This window comes from Simochromis diagramma, unplaced genomic scaffold, assembly GCF_900408965.1.
Source record: "Simochromis diagramma unplaced genomic scaffold, fSimDia1.1 OVJJ01000816.1, whole genome shotgun sequence".
Lineage (NCBI taxonomy): Eukaryota > Metazoa > Chordata > Actinopteri > Cichliformes > Cichlidae > Simochromis > Simochromis diagramma.
Genome location: NW_024386908.1, coordinates 15,244,434 through 15,262,896, shown reverse-complemented (window position 1 = coordinate 15,262,896; position 18,463 = coordinate 15,244,434). Strand labels below are relative to the sequence as shown.

Below are 18,463 nucleotides of genomic sequence, written 5' to 3'. Positions count from 1 at the left end.
ATTTCAATTCCTTTAATTTTAAATATGTTTATATTGTCTATCCTGTAAAATAGTCAGATGTCTATTCATATTAATGTACAGAATTCACCTGCTTGCTGCTACTACTGCACATTCACCCAGTGTATATACTATATGTCTGTATATATATATATATATAATGTTCTTCCTCTACACCCCCCCCCCCCCAATTTTTGCACATGTCGAGGAGCGTGTCAGGCTACATTTCACTGTGTGTTATACTTGTATAACTATGCATGTGACAAATAAAGAACCTTGAACCTTGAACCTTGAATCCAAAAGACACCAGCAAGTCCACCTCTGAATGCGTAAAACAAAAACAAAATTAAGGTTTTGGAGTGGCCTAGTCAAAGTCTGAGTTTCTATCACATTGGAATGAAAATTGGGATCTTAAACAGGCCATTCATGCTTGAAAACCATCCAGTGTGGCTGAGTTACCACAATTCTGAAAAGAAGAGTGGATCAAAATTCCTCCACAACGATATGAAAGATTTATAGCCAGTTATCATAAACGATTGATTACAATTCAAGTTGCCAAGGGTGGGCCAACCAGTTTTTATCCTAGTTATTAGTTCATACAGTGCCATATGGCAGGAGCACTAATCCCTTATCAGTCATGAGGTTAGTTTGCAGTGCAGGTCACATCCTCAGTGTTTGCACTGTGCAGTTACACAAATTACACCTTACACAGTCGTGTTTGTACAGATATTTCTTCTAAAAGATTATATTCAGAATTATATCTTAAGTGTGGAGGTTTGGGAACGGCCCCATTAAGACATTCACACCATGCCTTGAAAAATATATCAGCACCATTTTTCCCTTTAACATAACTATGATTACATAATGTGTCTAAATGGATAAAAGCAAGTTTTTCACTGGTTATTTCTACCTGTTCTCAAAATGACCAGGCTGCGCAGAAACTGACAAAGTTGCTGCACAAAAACCAGCAAACTCTGCCCACAGGCACACAACAAGAACCAGATGTGCCACTTTAGTTCTGTTTCACAACAACCATCCCATGACATATCGATGCAGAGGGGGTGTGATGTCACGTGGACCGGTGTTAACCAGGAGTGGTTTTTAAAGGAGAGCTCACAGAGGAGCTTTCCCGAGATCTCAGCCCAGCATCAGCATACACACAACTACACACTTCCTACCTGGAGGACGGAGAGGATGGACGCTGCATACAAGAGGGTTAATGGAAACTACAGCCCAGAAGCAGAAACAGGGGACCAAGTCCCAGGGGTAAATCTGACTTATAGCTGACTTAAAAGCCATTTGTGTTTTCTTTCTTTTAGCACTACATTCAATTTTGTCAGTTTATTTGTGTTCTTTTTGTGGAGGTTATGCAAAACAAACAGCCTTAAATAGCGATTCAAACCAGTGTGTTTTTATTAAAACAACAGTATAGCTGGGCAGAGCTAGAAAATTCGGGGTACAAGAGCAAACAAAGCAGAGAATTACAGTGAATAGAGGTGAAAAACAGCTGACGATAATGGAAAAAGTCAGAGTGCTAAACAAATGCAAGAAATGTCCCTACTCTGCAGGCCTCTGTTTTTGTTTGTGAATGACAAAACCACCCTTTAAGTACTTTTTATAATCAAATAATTAAAGCTACTTTTTGCCAGATGGACCACGAAGTTGATATCTTTAATATCAGTTTGAGCTCTGTGTATCCATTTATTTAACTTACATCAGATTTCATAAGCAACATATTAGAAATCTTTAACTGGAGCCTGAATAAAAGCCATACAAAAGATGTAGAAATTCAGTCATTTGTTGAACTCTTGCAGTCAAAACTGTCCTTTAAAAACTTAATTTTATGTGGGTTCCTTTTAAAAAAGCATGGGACATGTTCAGTTTAATAAATAATTAACTGGGTTGTTATTTCTTGATCTGTATTTACTCATCTGTAAAACATCTATAGAAGAAATGAGGGGATGTGTTGGGTTTTTGTGTGTGTTTATCTGAAACCCTCTTTGAATATGGCTGAGTGTGAAGGCTTTGAACTTTACGTGCTGCCCTGGATGGCTTTAAACTACATAACATGCTCTCTAACTGCATATGGCAGGCAGACAAAAGGAAAGCCAAACACTATTCTAACAATTTTTAAATTCATGATTCACATCCCCGCACTAAAAGTGAATCTGTTGCATTTTTGTAATAGCTTTGCATTAACAACACTGTATGCACGACCCCATCCATGTTGTATTTTTATATAAAATCTGTATATTTATCTTAAATACGTCTCTCAGCAGAAGAGAAGGGGCTCCATGTACCTGGAGGAGGAGACCAACAATAAGTCAGAGGTGATCTCCTGCATCTTCTCCTTAAAAGAAGAGGTCGGAGCTTTAGCCAAAGCCCTGAGGCTGTTTGAGGTAAACTTTTTATATCAGTGGACAGCCCTGGGTCCTAATGGGGTTCAGTGACAAACTGAATGCTAATGATATTCATGTACCTTTCAATATCATTAGGATTTCTAACTTGTTCATTTAGTCATGGAAAGCAAAATTACAAGCAGCTCTTCCAGTAATAAACCATAGGTTGTTAAATTAATGTGTGAATGGTTCGGTATATTAATCTTTATTTATGACAGTGTCTGACTATTGTGAAATGCATTCAAGAAGAATAATTTATTTAAAAAAAAATATTAAAATGTGTTTAGCATTGTCAGTACTTTGAACATTGTGCCTCTTGGCTTTCTTGCAGAAAATTAGATTCATAGGGGACCATTAAATGTAGAGCTATAGCCAGCCACTGGTTGCTGGTTAGGTTCCGAAGAGTGGTTCTGACTGGACTAGATATAAATAAAATGCTTCAAGCAGCTATAATCTCACTAAATAACATTTCATCCATCTATATATCCATATTCCTCATTTCTGGTTTTTATATCTCACATTTATATCTTATTTGTTTCATCTGTGTCACCAGTGTTTCTAAGAAGCTAAGCTTCAATGTGTGCTTTAATCTTACTAATTAGCATTTTATATTTCATTTGTATTTTCTATAGCACCTTAATTCAAAGTTTTTGTGAGAAGCTAAGATAATATAATAGTATATAATATAATACAATAGTTCTGATCTCACTAAGAATTTATACTATTTGTTTAATCTATATTACTTGATGCCACTCTTTGTGGCTGTGAGCTGGCTAAGCTAAGTCTAAGCTAAGCTATAACCATAAGCTACTTACCTTGTTAGACTAACAGGAACACACCCTGGATGCAGCCCACACAGGAACACCCCCAATCTCTCTAAGCAACATTTTACCATCAAATGGGTGTCTCCTGATTCAAGGTTTTGTAAACAGCTAAATATATGGTAAGCTAAGGTACATCCAGTAGCTAGTTTGTGTTAAGTAGAAACAATTTGGCTGGTCTAACTGAAACAAACTAATAATGACACTGATTGAAATAAATTCACATTTCTATATTATATTTGTTAAATTTTTAAGTTTTATTTTTAAGCTAAGATTTATTATATAGGAAAGTACAATGCAAAGTGGGGGGAGCTAAGCTACCTTGTAAAATGCTAACTCATGCAACAGCTAAGCTAATGCTTAGCTAAACTACATTCACTATTTAGTTAGCTTATTTTAGCATTAGAGTAATCAGTTTAGCTTAATCGAACAAAGTCATGCTAGTAATACCTACAATTTCACCACATTAAAATTCTATATCTGATATATTTAATCTATATGATTCAATTTCTAGTCTTTGTAAGAATGTAAGATAAGTGACAGGTAAACTAATCCTGCAATAAGCTACCTTGCAGGGCTCTAGACTAACTTTTTGCCATGGGCGTACCGGTACGCCTAACTTTTTAAAGTTAGGCGTACCGGCACAAAAGTTAGGCGCACACAAATTCTATAATAATTTATATAATATAATGTGTTTTTCTGGATACACTGTGCTTTTTCAGCATTCAAAGATTGATGACACCGTGTCAGAGCACTGGCTATGAATTTCAGAAGGATCAGGCCTTAACTTAACAGAAAAGTTAGCAATAGTTCTTTTCCTATTACAGCTACATCCACGTCTGTCGTGCCTAGGCTGCTCACTAGGGCTGGGTATCATCACTGATTTCTATAATCCATTCGATTCCGGTTTTCAAAGTCCCGATTCGATTCAACTTAGCCTCAGACAGTCAGAAATATTATAATTCTGATCATTTATCAGTACTGACTTCATCAGAATTGTGAACATCACAGCAGATGCCTTTGTGTGAAAGTAACTGAGAATAAAACAGAAAAACATGAAGGAGATTTTCCTGGTCTGGCTTTTTATAGCAGATAACCTTAAAAATATTCTACAATGTTCTGCATATAAAGTTTAAATTTCTTCAGTATTGAACAACAGAAAAAATAGGTTTTCTTGTCCGAGGTCATTTAAGTGAAAAAAAGAAAAGAAAAAGACAGCAGCCAACAGCGCTGTAAACAACGGTAGACTGGTGGGTAATAAGCGAATGAATAATACAGAAAACAGAGATTGGAGACGGGAAACTGTTCTTGAAGTACAGAGAGAGAGAGAGCTAGCTGTGCATGAAGTGTGATTTTAATAGTCGTGGAAGCAAACAGCAAAATTCATGACCACATTGATCAAATGTGAAGCGCAGTTTGCTGCTTCTTTTGCTGCTGGCTCTGTGAATTTTGGTTGGAGAGAGACAAAACCTGCAGCTTAGAATCAGCGCAAAAAGACGTAATCACAGCGCAGACCGGACGCATCAGAATCGCTAAGCTCCGACAGCGTGTCCGTCTACAGGCCGTCGGGTGAGAAAGCCGAGAAAGACAAAGTTGATTCTGATGCGTCGGGTCCGTTCTGTGTTTACGTCTTTGTGTGGAATCCGTGTACCTGCTCTCATTTGCTGTTTGGTTGTTGTTGAAATGGTTTTGTGAGCTTTAATCTGAGAATCTGCCGTTTCTGGCAAAACAAAGTTATATTTAAAAGTCGATTCAGGATTTAATGAATTGATATCGCTTTATTCAAGCTACTCACCTCCCACTTCCACCTTCACTTTCAACTGGACCACGGCCAATCAGAGAGGTCCCGCCCCTTACTATCTCTGATTGGTTTAGTCCACAATAGGGGCATAATGTGTGTCTGTTGTTGACCACAGGGAAGGTTGCAGATTTTTTGTTTTTTTTTGCTACCCGAACAGTTGGTCTCACAGGTGCAACCAAATTTTTTTTTTTTAGTCGCACCACTGAAAAATTTGGTCGCATTTGCGACCAGATTGGTCGCACTCTAGAGCCCTGCCTTGTAAGATGCTAAGCTATGGCAGAGCTTAGCTCATGCTAAGTTACAACCAACAGTTTGTTAACTTATGTTAGCATTATAAGAAACAGTAATGACTTGCCTAATGACCACTAATCTCTCTAAATAACATTTGAAATCCCATTTGGTTAATGTATATCCCCTGACTGCACTCTGTGTGAGAAGCTAATCTGGCATAGTTTTGGAAGGCTGGTTTTGCTTAATACTAATTACTACTGACTGTTACAAATGATATATATGAAAAGGTTATTGATCAAATGTAAAAATGTTTCTGGCAAGGATCCTTTTCTTTTTACACTTTGGCCTGTGCAGATAAAACAAATAAGAAACAGCTGGCTTCAGTGAGATTGGTATCTGTGCATCTTACTTAACTCTGGGCCGTGTTGCCAACTCCTCAGTATTGAAAATCGCTATTGGCTGTCCTAAAAGTCGCTAAAATTGGCTAAATGATGTCATCGTCTAATTTGCATAATTGGTCATGCTAATGTAATTGTAACCTACATTGTTGGAGAGAGAAATAACATCATGGAAGAGACATAAAGTGAATAAAAAAAACCGTCCTAAATGCATTTAGTTTATTTAGAACTACAAATTAAATTTCTTTTAGCAATTTTTATGCTTTTTTTAATGTCACAATTCCAACCCTGCTCCTTTACCTGGGCTTGGACCGGCAAAAGTGACCCAAAATAGGCACTCTGGTGGAGTTACTTTGTGTGTGTGTTTTCCATAAGTTTTAAACCTTGTGATCCACAAAACAGCATAAGAGTAAAAGAAGAACTGACTGCGTTACAGTCAGTGCGGGAGCAGCGGCTTCGCTCATGCGCGATTCATTTGCACTTTGGACGCATAGGTGTGAACATCTTTTACCCTGATAGCAGCTGGGGGAGGACCATCCTCCGCCCGTGAGCACTGTGGAACGGGCGAGGTGCCCACGGCAGCACCGCTGCTTGTTGAGAGTAAAAGCGATATGCGCTTTCACGTCAAAAAGTCGTCATAAATAAGTCTCCAATAACACCAGAAAAAGTCGCCAGATTTGCTAGTCGATTTTTAGGAAAAAAGTCGCTAAGGGGGTCTGAAAACTCGCTAAATATATAAATATATCGCTAAGTTGCCAACACTGACTCTGGGGGGGAGACAATTTGTCAACCTGCTCCTTTAAAAAAAATGGTTCATGACAAAGCAGTTATGTTACCATAAGTTACTGATTAAAATTAAACAAAACAAGCCACATGAGGAGACACTAAAAAATAAATCCTGGGAATGTTCCACTTTAGTACATAATTTAAACTAGTCGTGTCATTTAAATACAATGGCTTTTGGCAAGGGGAAAGAAATGTACAAATAGGCTAAGCGCTTTGCGGTGTAGTTTTCATGCTCCTGGCTTTTTCTGACTCTTTAAACGAGGAAACTAAACAAACAGAGCTTATCTCACATGTTTGTATATCAGTGGTTTGCAAACATGGCAGGTGCATCATTGATCTCAGCTGGGGGTAGTGATAAAGAACCAGGCAAATGCTGCTAGAAAATTCTCCATTCTTACACGCTGTGAACTGATTGCTGTGCTGTACCTATGTGAAAGTAAAGTAGTTTATAACATACTATGCTGATGACTAACAGCTGTTTTTATCTATAAATTCTTCTTTATGTTTTGTTAGGAAAATGCGAAAACGGTAGAGCAGTTTCTTGAAACATGTATGAAAATATAATGAGCTTAAATTTTCTATGACGATCTTTATTCTTCAAACCACCTGAAATCTCTTAGGTAAAGACTTTACATAGTCTTCAGGGATAGTTCTCCACGCTTCTTGAAGGACATTCAAAGCTCTTATTTGGATGTTGGTTGCCTTTAGATGAGCTCACACTGCTCTAAATCACTGATAGTGCTCCATTGTGTTTTTCTGTCCAGGTTTGGTTTTACAGCATTGACATTTTTGGGATCATTGTCACGCTGAAAAATGAATGGATCGTGAATGGATGAGAGTTGAAAATCTGATTGTATATTTCTAGGTTCATAATCACATTTACAGTTTTGACAGGATCTCCACCACCAAGGCTTGAAATCTAGCCCCAAACCATGACTGAGCCTCCACCGTGTTTTACAGATGGCTGTAGACACTCATTGTTGGACCTCTCTCCTGGTGTTCTCTTTCATAATAACTACAGTTTGCATTTTGACACAATTTGAACCCAAAATTTCTCCATCAGACCTGTTGCCAGTGATTTTTAGACCAGGTTTTGTTTAATATTGAATACCTCACCCTTTTTTCCCAGTTTCTCTTCCTTAAGAAGGTCTTCTTAACGGTCACCCTTCCACTGTGACCATTTCTGATGATGCTTCAGTGAACCTTAAATGATCAACTGAAAGACCAGGTGGATCTCTCAGGTCCTGTATACAGGACATCTGTTTCAGATACTGTCCTGTTGTAGATTTGTTTTAACACATTAATTTGATAAACAGTCTATGTTGTGGAATCTGTGCATACAATGGTACTTAATGGTTTGTCGTACTTTTGCACATTTACCAAGGAAAATCAGTTTGATGTGTTATTACACAACCTGTTATTGCTTAATCCTTCAAATCCCAACAACATCAGTGGGTCATTGTGTTGTTTTTTCTTCTCATATCGATCTAAATTGCCTCTGCGTAGGTGACTACGTGCTCGTGGTAAATAGGGACTGGCAGCACCTTCATTGTTTAATCTTTAAATCCGACCTTCTTTCAAGTACCAAGTTTTAATTTTTTTAAAATACATTTTGTATTAAAACACTATCATAACATATAAAACCAGCCATGAAAATTATGTTTTCAGTTCATGAAAAGCATTTTTGTGAAGAAACTGTTTTCTTTGTTTAATTTAATTTTCCACATTTTTGTGGGTGGAGATGTGGCTGTGTTGACTCTGATCAATACCAAGTATGTGCCAAATGCTTGTCTCAAATGCAGCTGTAAACATCAGGATCCCCTTTGAGCCTATGAGCTCCCACTCTGCCGATCCTCCCCCTGCTCCACCCCTCATCCTCCCACTGCCCTTAACGTTTCAGTAAAACACGCCAAACGACCCCCAAACTATCAACAGACCCCATTCTTGCCCAGCTGTGATGTAACACATGCTGAGTCCGCTCACATGCTTTAAAGTAAATAATGCTGTAAAAAACAAAGCTTCAAGAGTTTGTGCTCCAGGACTTCATTTTTCTCTCCTGTTGTGTGTGTTTTTGTTTTTTACTGATATATTGAAAACGACTGAGCCATGTGCTAACGTTTAGCCACACAGCTTGGACAACCATCACGTGTTCATTGAGAGAGCCGCTCATAAAAACTGCCGGACTGCTTATCCACCCGGGTTTCAGCGCACATGTGACACAGCGGCATGGCTTTCTTGTGACGAGTCATGCTACCGACTGACCTTGACCTCAGCTGGGGTTATTGTCACCGGCGTCACGGTGAAGGGACGGCTCGGAGGGGTACAGAAATGTGGCAGATTTGCCGCTGCACCATATTCGCTTCAGGACTTGGAATGGTTATGTTAAGCTGGACCAGGCTGCCAGTGGCACGCACATTGAATTATTTCTCTTTGTAGTCATGGACAGATTAATTATGATGACAGGGACACAGTTCTCAATCCCAAACTAATAAAAATTTAGAAACTAAATCTGTCAGCTACATATACATATCATATTTTCTGTGGTGGCCTCACGAATGATTTGATGTATCACATTTTTTTAATTTATTAACAAAAATTTAAGTAATAATATACAGTAATATTGGGTTTTTAATTGAAAAACACAGTTTTAAATCTCTTCAAACAAATGAAATTCAAAAAATGCCATCGTGGTCTCATCTTTGGTCGTGTCTGTAGTGACTCTTTGGGGGGATGCAGAACCACATGACCCGTAAAAAAAGGCCGAATAGGAGCTAGATGGGAGAAAATGTGATGTTGGGTTGCCTACGCCCTCCTCTGCAGCCTATAGCGGACCAAACAAATAACACACTCCCTCCAAAAAGTTACATAAACGTGCACAAAAACAAAAGCACATTTAGGTGAAAAGTACCATATAAAATTCATTCACATACAAGCCAGAACTATTTTGCATGTTAAGATCAAGTACAGTTCTTGAATTTCAACCATAAAACTCTGGAAGCTTCCCAAGGGTTCCACAGTTGTGTACTAACTATTACAATATGTCCCACACGTCTTTACTAAGAGAATGCCTCCAGTGTCTGGCTCAGCGAGTTCCAGCCAGCTGACCTGTGGTCTTCACAAAGTCTGATAGAGTGCACTCTAGTAGTTTACTAACAGCACACCACCCTCTAGTGATAGCACAAAGGCAGTGCTGCGGGACAATTTTCCACCTTGTTTTTTATTAGAAATCCCTCTCAAACAAATTTAACATTTCCGTATACAAAATACATGCGTGGATGAGCGTAAACATAAAGACATAAACAGCTGACAGCCCGCATGCCAACATCTTTCTTTTTGCAGGAGAAAGGCATTAACCTGACACACATCGAGTCCCGTCCATCGCGCATGAACAATGAGCAGTATGAGTTCTTCATCAGCGTAGACTCCACCTGCTCTCAGGCCCTGGATGAGGTCATTGACTGCCTGCGCACACAAATCAGCGGCCATGTGCACGAGCTAACACGCAGCAAAGAGAAGGACACAGGTTAGTGAGTAAGTTGTATGAGGATGTCCACTGAACAAGAGCACCATCAATCAGCAACATGCTGAAATTATTAAATGTTAATATATGTTGCATGTGAATGTCAACTTACAGATATATTCTCGTGTTTAATATGCCAGTCATTTCAGCCTTTAAGTGCTAAACAAGCAATGCAATGAAGTTTTAGACTCATAAATCAAAATCTGAGTCGCTTTTATTTTTAGCCAAAGGATGGCACTAGGTCTCCAAAATGATTACAAGAGGCACATGAATACCTGCTAATTATTAATTACAAGCCAATTTGATATTAAACAAGGTCATTCATTGCAAAATAACAAAAAATGTAGCACAATAGGGATTATCTTCTGGGGATCATAAATGCTTTTTGTCAAAGAGCCTTTTTCTTCATCTATGTAATTTCTAAGTTCATTCTGGTCAGAGTATACTCTGGAAATGATCAACATTGGTACCAGATGTACTAGATTATGTAGCAGACCATCGAGTTGACGTTAAATAGTTGATATTTTAGTACAAAACACAGTAAACCTCGATGTAGATGCTTTGTCGAGCCTCTGGGGAACCTTGATGTCTGTACCAAATTTCATTGCGATAGACACCAGTGATCATCCTCTGGGGAAATGTCATTACCGTGCTTCATGTTAAGCCACCCAAGAGATGTAAATACGTTTCACTACATATACATACCTTTGAGCTGATTCTGATAACAAAGGAAAATATGGGCGTATCCTCTGGGGACCCCTGATATCTGTACCAACCTTCATAGCAGTATATTTGAATTCAACACATAAATGAAAATGAAAAGACAGCAGCAACAACCTATCCAGTAATAATAGAAGCAGTAGTGGTAATATTGTGCGATGTAAATTAAAGATTTTGGTAATAGAGGGAAATTTAGGGTATATTCTCTGAGAACCAGAAACAGCTGTGGTTAAAAAAAAAAATAAATCTAAAAAGCTGACACCACTACAGCTGAAATGATCCATTTATCAACCGGGCCTGGTGCTGGGTGTTGAGCTACGCCAGACTTAGTAATGGACAGCCAGTGTCGCCCATGAGAATGATGGCCCACTGCCCCTTTTATTAGTTGTTTCCAGAATGACATTAGTTTAGCTACTGAGGACCAACAGGCCCGGCAGGAACAGAAGAGTTTAGTGTCTCCGCCCCAGACTAACCCAAGGACAGAGAACATGCCAAGGTCATGGCAGGCTGAGACAGACAGGGCCACCATGGATCCCCCTCTGACCTCGGCATAGACTCTGTGGTGTACTGGTCAGGGTCAAGTGGACAAGGAGGATATTTATGGCCAGTTTTGGAGACAGCCTAAACAGCTTTATTGTCTCTGCAGGGGCCTCAGGCTGGACCACACTGCCCAAATGCAGATTAATGATTGGGCCTCACTGTTGTTTGAGTGTCATAAATCCATATGAATAAGCAGATGCCCCCCTTGTGTACAGCTCTGTTGAGTGTCAAAATGCCACAGCACTGAAAAAAATCTTGCAGGCAAAATGCACACAAGTATGTGTAACAATCATCAATATTAATGTGAACTGCAGCCATTTATATAAGTCAGGAATAAAATAATATTCAGGCTTCAACTGATGATCATTTCCCTAAATGAAAGTTTTTTATTTAGCACTTTTTACAGACAGCCACAAAACGCTGTACGCAAAAAGTAAAATAAATATGAGCATTAAGTGCCATAATAGTCAATGAAGAAAGATACAATAAGAAACAATAAAATAAACAAGTTGTTTTAAAATAAATAAATAATCTTAGGGTCATTTTTGAGCCATATATAGCCATATACTACACAGATTTTCTGCAGAATCTCTGAAGCAGACACTAAACGCACAAAGTGTGGCACAGATATGTTGGTTGACTCCTTTGAGCGTAGTGGGTATAATAAACACAAATACAGTCATTAAAAAAGTATTCCTGTATTAATATGACCCCACTTGGTTATTGTAGTTGTTGAAATAGCTTGGCCACTTGACTTATCTCTACATAATATGACAATAAAAGGGCACAGAGATGACCTTTAACCCTTTACCTAACACTGAATATCCCCTTCAGACACTGCACGACTGGTCTGTTTGATCCGATGTTGACTTAAAACATAAATTATAAGTACTTAATGACTGCTGTTATCCTCTAGTGCCATGGTTCCCCAATGATATCCAGGACTTGGACCGTTTTGCCAACCAGATCCTGAGTTATGGTTCCGAGCTGGACGCCGATCACCCGGTAAGGACCGACTCATCCACCGCCACATCCTGCCTCTGCGTGCACACGTGAATGCACGTCCACTCACGCCCACGCGCTTGCTTATGAAAAGCAGCGGAGATGACAAGGCCGCACTCCGCCATCCATTCTAATGGAAACTATCTACACACACAAATTGATGTCAGTGCTTTAATTGAGCCCCTGTAATTATAGATAATTGCTCCCTTTTGCCACTGACATTAAAGCAGAATGCATTCATCATAAGCTGAAAAACACTCTACAAAGGCTTCATTTGAATATGTATGTGCGTTTGGCCTTCCCAAAGGATTTCCACCTTTGATTTAGCTCTGAGTGGCTCTGCTGCAATCATGAGATCTAACATGGCTTTTATTTGTGTGTGTGTGTGTGTGTGTGTGTGTATGTTGTCAGGGCTTCACAGATCCAGTATACAGAGCTCGCAGGAAGGAGTTTGCAGACATCGCCTACAACTACAGACAGTAACTACTCCTACTTAATATATTTATGCTCATAGAGACGTTATGGGCTGAGTTTGAGTAGTAGTGGGTATAAGGATCACCTAATCAGGAAGTCTTATTCACATGTTGGTCAAATGCTGCGGACAAATGATGAAGTGAACTTTCTCATTGGAATAAACCAATGTGTTTTTAAAAAAGAGTTTACTGTGTAGATAATTTTAAAAAAAATTTAAGTTATACTGTAGTTTTAGGGTATAGAGAGAGTATCGAAGTCCAAAACAAAAACACAGGTGAAGTAAAAGGGAAAAAACCAACAAAAAATATAAACTAAAAATATTTTTTTGTCCTTTTCTTCACAGAATTCAGTCTTTCTTTGTAAGGTTTTGTTTTGTTGATTTTATTGACTTAATATGTTGTAGACCTGCAGAGTTTTTTATGTTTTCCACTTTTGTGGTAAGGACATTGAGTCTACATGTACTGAAATGTGCTATGTAAGTTAAATTGACATTGATATATTTATCCAGTGATAAATTATTTATGAGAAAGCTGTTGCAAATTAAATTATTGCAATATTTCCTAAAGGAATTGCAATATTTCACTTTTTTGTTATATATTAGATTATTAATAGTATCATATTATATTTTTTCAAAATTTCTAAATCCTCAATATATTATATAATTATTTATTATTTTTATTTAATTCTAATTATTTATTTTTGTACGGGTTCTACTAATTAATTCAAGCCTTTCTATGGGCTGTTTTTATTGTCTTTTCTGCCGTGACACAGCAATTACATAAAGAATTCTATATTTATTTATTTCATTAAAAAATACTATATAATTATTTATATAATATATAATATATGATATTTATATATGATATATTACCACTATATCATATTTTAAATTATTTTTTATGTAGAAAAAATTACCACATTTATTTTTTGATGCTACCACTAAAAATCCTCCACATCAGACATTAGAAAAACTCTACATATAAAACTACAGCCATGGTGAAATTTTTATTGCCGTTGATGTAGACGCTCAAAAGCCATCAATTTATTTTTTAGTAATGTTCACATATAACCGATAAAATGTCTAAAACATGGTTTTAGCTGGGTCGTTAGTTGCTGAATGAGACTTACAGGAGCAGCGAGTAAAATAAAACTGATATTTTTCAGGAATAATGAGCTGTGGCTCAAAGGTTTGTTGGGTTCAGGGAGAAAAATGTAAGGTAAACACAGTGTGGTGGTGTTAGTGTTTATCAGGGAAACATAACTTCTGTTGTGACCGCTGTTCCAGCGGACAGTCCATTCCCAGGGTGGAGTACACAGAGGAGGAGAAGGCCACCTGGGGCACGGTGTTCAGGGAGCTGAAGACTCTGTACCCGACTCACGCCTGCCGTGAACACAACCGCGTCTTCCCCCTGCTGGAGAAATACTGCGGCTACAGGCCAGACAACATCCCACAGCTCGAGGACGTCTCCCGCTTCCTGCAGTGTAACTCCACACCTAAAAAAAACACTTGTTTTTTATCACTCCGAGGTTAAAATGCAGACATTTGAAAGACTATGTTTAATAATATAATTTATAAATGCACACTATTAAAAAGCTGCTAATTACTGCCTATAGATGGCAACAAAGCTGCTATAATATGTAAATTCTCTTCTAATGATTGATAGAAATAGACAATCTCTTTCTGTTATGAGTCACGCAACATCACACAGTCCATGAAACCCAATGCATGAGTCATCATTCAGTTCATTTGGCTGTACAGACCCCCACTTCCTCTTCCTCCCTCCCATCCTTGCATGCTCTTATTCAACTCAAGCAACAAAACGCTCACTGTCTCATCTCTTTCATCTCCCCACCGCTCTCCTGCAGCATGCACAGGTTTCCGGCTTCGCCCCGTAGCCGGCCTGCTCTCGTCCCGTGACTTCCTGGCTGGACTCGCGTTCCGCGTCTTCCATTCCACGCAGTACATTCGCCACGGCTCCAAGCCCACGTACACACCTGAGCCGTGAGTGTCTCAGTGTATAAAGCTAATAAAAAATTACAGGTGAAGTAAAATCTTCCTTATTACAAGGAAGTAAAGATTTCTGAATTAAAGAGCAAATTGTGTGTCTAATCCAGCGATATCTGCCACGAGCTCCTGGGACACGTTCCTCTGTTTGCTGATCCAAGCTTTGCGCAGTTCTCACAGGTAATATTAAAGAGGAGAATAAACACTTTACTTTTTCTATTTTCTATTATTCAGATTAGACCAAGAGTGATATGAATTCCTGTGCTGAGGCAAAAAGATGACAAATCTCAGTTTCACCAGTTTATCCTGGCCTTGTCTGACAGCGTGAGAAGCTCCTCTTAACCCATGTGCTTTGATCCCACACAGGAAATTGGCCTTGCATCTCTCGGAGCGCCGGATGAGTACATTGAGAAACTTGCTACCGTGAGTACCGTGTACAAGGCAAACAGCGGTAATAGATATGAGCCTCTAATTACGAAAGATTGGATCAATCTAGATCACATTAAATAACCTGTTTCTTAATCTAACAGGCTATTCTGACATGTCGCTGCAGGATAAACACAGGTTTAATTAATAACATTAATTACAGTCCTCTTTGCTTTATAGAGCCTTTGGATTGTAAATATAAGAAGTGCATTTTGTCCATGACACATGTTTACCTTGTTATGACATGGAAAAAACAGTTATTGTATCTTAATGCAGAAAGTGGTCAAGACAAGCTTGAATTAGTATTAAGGCTTTCTGTTGATAAAGTAGTACATATATGTATATATATGTCTAGAAATATCAAGACATATATGCTGCTAAACACATTTATTGCAACTCTTTCAGTACCTCCAAAATCATGAATAAAATTTTTTTAAAGTTCATTATTAATATTATATCTGTATTTAATATTCCTATTTTTAAATACTCTGAGTAAAACAAGAGATAAAAATGTGATCTAAATCCTAGAGTTTATTTGAGATTGTGCATATCAGAAGCAAACCTCAAGAATCTTAATGACAATTTATATTTTTGTCTTACATAAGTAAATATAAAAAGGAATAAAAAAGAGTGGAGAAATATTAAGAGAATAATAAAAATGAAATAAAAACTTACTTTACACAGTATAAAAATGAAATTTTTATGTCATCATCTTGTTTAAAATAAGATATTTTTTCCTCAGATTTCCTCTGAAACCCAAAGCTTCCTTTCCTTTTTTTTTTACTGCTTGTGGTGCGTAAGTCACATTTCATGACCCAGGTGTGTGTCCCTCAGGTGTACTGGTTCACCGTGGAGTTTGGCCTCTGTAAGCAGGGCTCTGAGATCAAAGCTTACGGAGCCGGCTTGCTGTCTTCATTTGGAGAGCTGGGGGTAAGAGGAAGCCGAGTACAGCGATGAAGCACCTCCACAAACATTTTGCTTTCTGTACATTATTTTTATAACACATTTGCCTTATTGCACAACAGCAGGCAGTGGGTTAGTGGTCCACTCGGGTTCAGGTTTAATGTGTCACTGGGGGAGTTGCTCAGCAGAGCGGTGGTAAAGTGGTTCAGTGGGTAAGCACTCAGGTGGGGGCAAAGACTTCGAGGTCATGAGTTACATCAGCTGCTGTCAGCAGAGGATGTCCACTCAAGTCAGCAGAGTCTTAAATCGTGCCGCACTTCCTGTTTACAGACAGGTATAGAGATGCTCATTGAGAAAATAAAGCAGTGAAAAGAAAAACATTTTTTTCTTTCAGTACTCTCTAACAGAAAAGCCCAAACTTCTGCCTTTCGACCCCGAGAAGACGACTGTCCAGAAGTACCCTATCACAGAGTACCAGCCGGTTTACTTTGTGGCAGAGAGCTTTGAAGATGCCAAAGAGAAAGTCAGGTAGGACAATTTTTAGTTTTTTAGTTGTTCTAAAATTTACAATGCATGCGAGTCTTTAATCATTCACATCTCTCTCTGCAGGAAATTTGCAGGCACGATCCCCAAGCCTTTCTCAGTGCGCTACAACCCCTACACCCAGAGCATCGAAGTGCTGGACAACACCCAGCAGCTCAGGAACCTGGCAGACAGCATCAACAGTAAGCAGCTTTGGTCAAATTACTTATGACTAGTCGTCTGGAAATATCAAATAATAGATGTCTGAACGTGAATGAATGTTTGACTTTGAGTGCCTTAAATTTAAACACCAAGCACAGTGTTGATTTGTTATGTACAGTGACCCCAAACTCCAAAAAGCACGTGCAAACTCCAAAAGTTTGTACGTGTTTTGTCTAGACCTGAACACAACCATACAATCAGCCAAAGGCCCACAGACCTGGATGTATACACTCAAAGGACTAATCAGGGAAATGCATGCAGCGTGAGACACAGGTGAAAATAATCAACACAATGAAATGGACAGGAAGTGGAACCAAAACAAGACCTGGGAGTAAACCGTCAAAATACAAGAGAAACAACCCAAATGACACAGGCTTTTCTCACCTCCAGTTTTTACCTCCTCGTCTCCTCCGTCCTACAATAGAATAAAATAGAATGTTTATAGTTAGATGTTTATATAAAGATGTATTTATTTTCACGTGTACAGCGGTAATTAGGTGCAATTTGAACACTATATAAAAACACTATATAAAAACAATAAAGTATATGAAAATATATTAGACATAACAATAAGTAAAAGATAAAAAGTAATCTTTTTCCGATATTACAGCATTTATTGCTTGTACAGCTCTGGGATAGAAACTGTTTTTCAGTCAGTTTGTCTTCATTTTATTTGTTCTGTACTGTCAGCCTGACGGTAACAGCCAAACACTAGCTGACCATGGTGATCGATCCATTGTGATATTATTAACCTCTTTGAGGCAGCAAGAACTGCCTGATCTTTCAGACATAGGAGGGGGCATCCAGTGAATTATAGGACTGTGTGGATGTTGCAGCAGAAACATAGAAACAATATGTTAATATGACCTCTGTGGAGCTGTGGCAGAAGGACACTAATGGTCTTTGAGAGATGTTCTTTTTAAGGGTCCTCAGGAAGTAAAATCACCAGCTCTGTGGTGTTTTTACACACTAAGTTAGTGTTATAGCTTCAGTGTGTAAAAGTAGGCAACGTGGCACACAGTATGGTGGGATGACTCTTTAAACAGCTCATGTGTGCAATTAAAAAAATACTCCACCATATTGTGAATGTTATTAAAAGCCATAAATAAATAAAATCCATAAATATGAAAGCATGCGATGAGCATTAACATACAGCAGTAGTTGTTCCTCTGACTCTTCTATTTTCTTCTGTTTCAGGTGAGATGGGGAAATTGTGCGAAGCCCTGCGGAAGCTGGAGTAACAGGACAGGAGATCAGACTTGGAGAACCCTCCTGACAATTTCTTCTTGGCTTCTTTAAACGTCATGCTTAGAGATTCAACTTCTTTGTATTAAAACACATACGCAAGTCAGATAGTGACCATATTCTTAGAATTCAGGTAATAGGAAACATGGGCCCGTTACTTATGGAGAATAGTAAGTTTATAGCCTCATTAATGTTACGTGAAGAATAGCTTTTCAAAATAAGAGCATTGTATAATAAACATTTCTTTGTTAGCTAACTCCAATAATCAGGTTGTTATGCTTTTCAAAATGACAGGAGGCTTTCTGTTATTATATTTCATTTAATCTGGATTAATTAAATGTTTTGTATATGCATGACAGTTTTTAATAAATATCTCTTTACTCTGACTGTACTTCCTGTGTCTACTGTCAGCTAATATTCCTCTAGTGAGGGGAAAAAACGAATGCCCACT

The 18,463-nt window shown here is 38.4% G+C and overlaps 1 protein-coding gene across 2 annotated transcripts; it reads left to right on the top strand.

Moving 5' to 3' along the window:
* Positions 1-1,103: 1,103 nt before the first annotated feature.
* Positions 1,104-18,398, top strand: pah (phenylalanine hydroxylase). 2 transcript variants are annotated; one of them, XM_040035757.1, is made up of 13 exons: positions 1,104-1,263; positions 2,277-2,396; positions 9,773-9,956; positions 12,130-12,218; positions 12,627-12,694; positions 13,975-14,171; positions 14,556-14,691; positions 14,805-14,874; positions 15,061-15,117; positions 15,955-16,050; positions 16,418-16,551; positions 16,633-16,748; positions 17,965-18,398. In XM_040035757.1, the coding sequence occupies exons 1-13, from the start codon at positions 1,192-1,194 to the stop codon at positions 18,006-18,008; spliced, it is 1,383 nt and encodes a 460-aa protein (XP_039891691.1). In that variant the 5' UTR covers positions 1,104-1,191; the 3' UTR covers positions 18,009-18,398. The 2 variants fall into 2 exon arrangements, with proteins under 2 accessions (XP_039891691.1, XP_039891690.1); XM_040035756.1 differs by having other exon boundaries at positions 2,274-2,396.
* Positions 18,399-18,463: the final 65 nt, after the last annotated feature.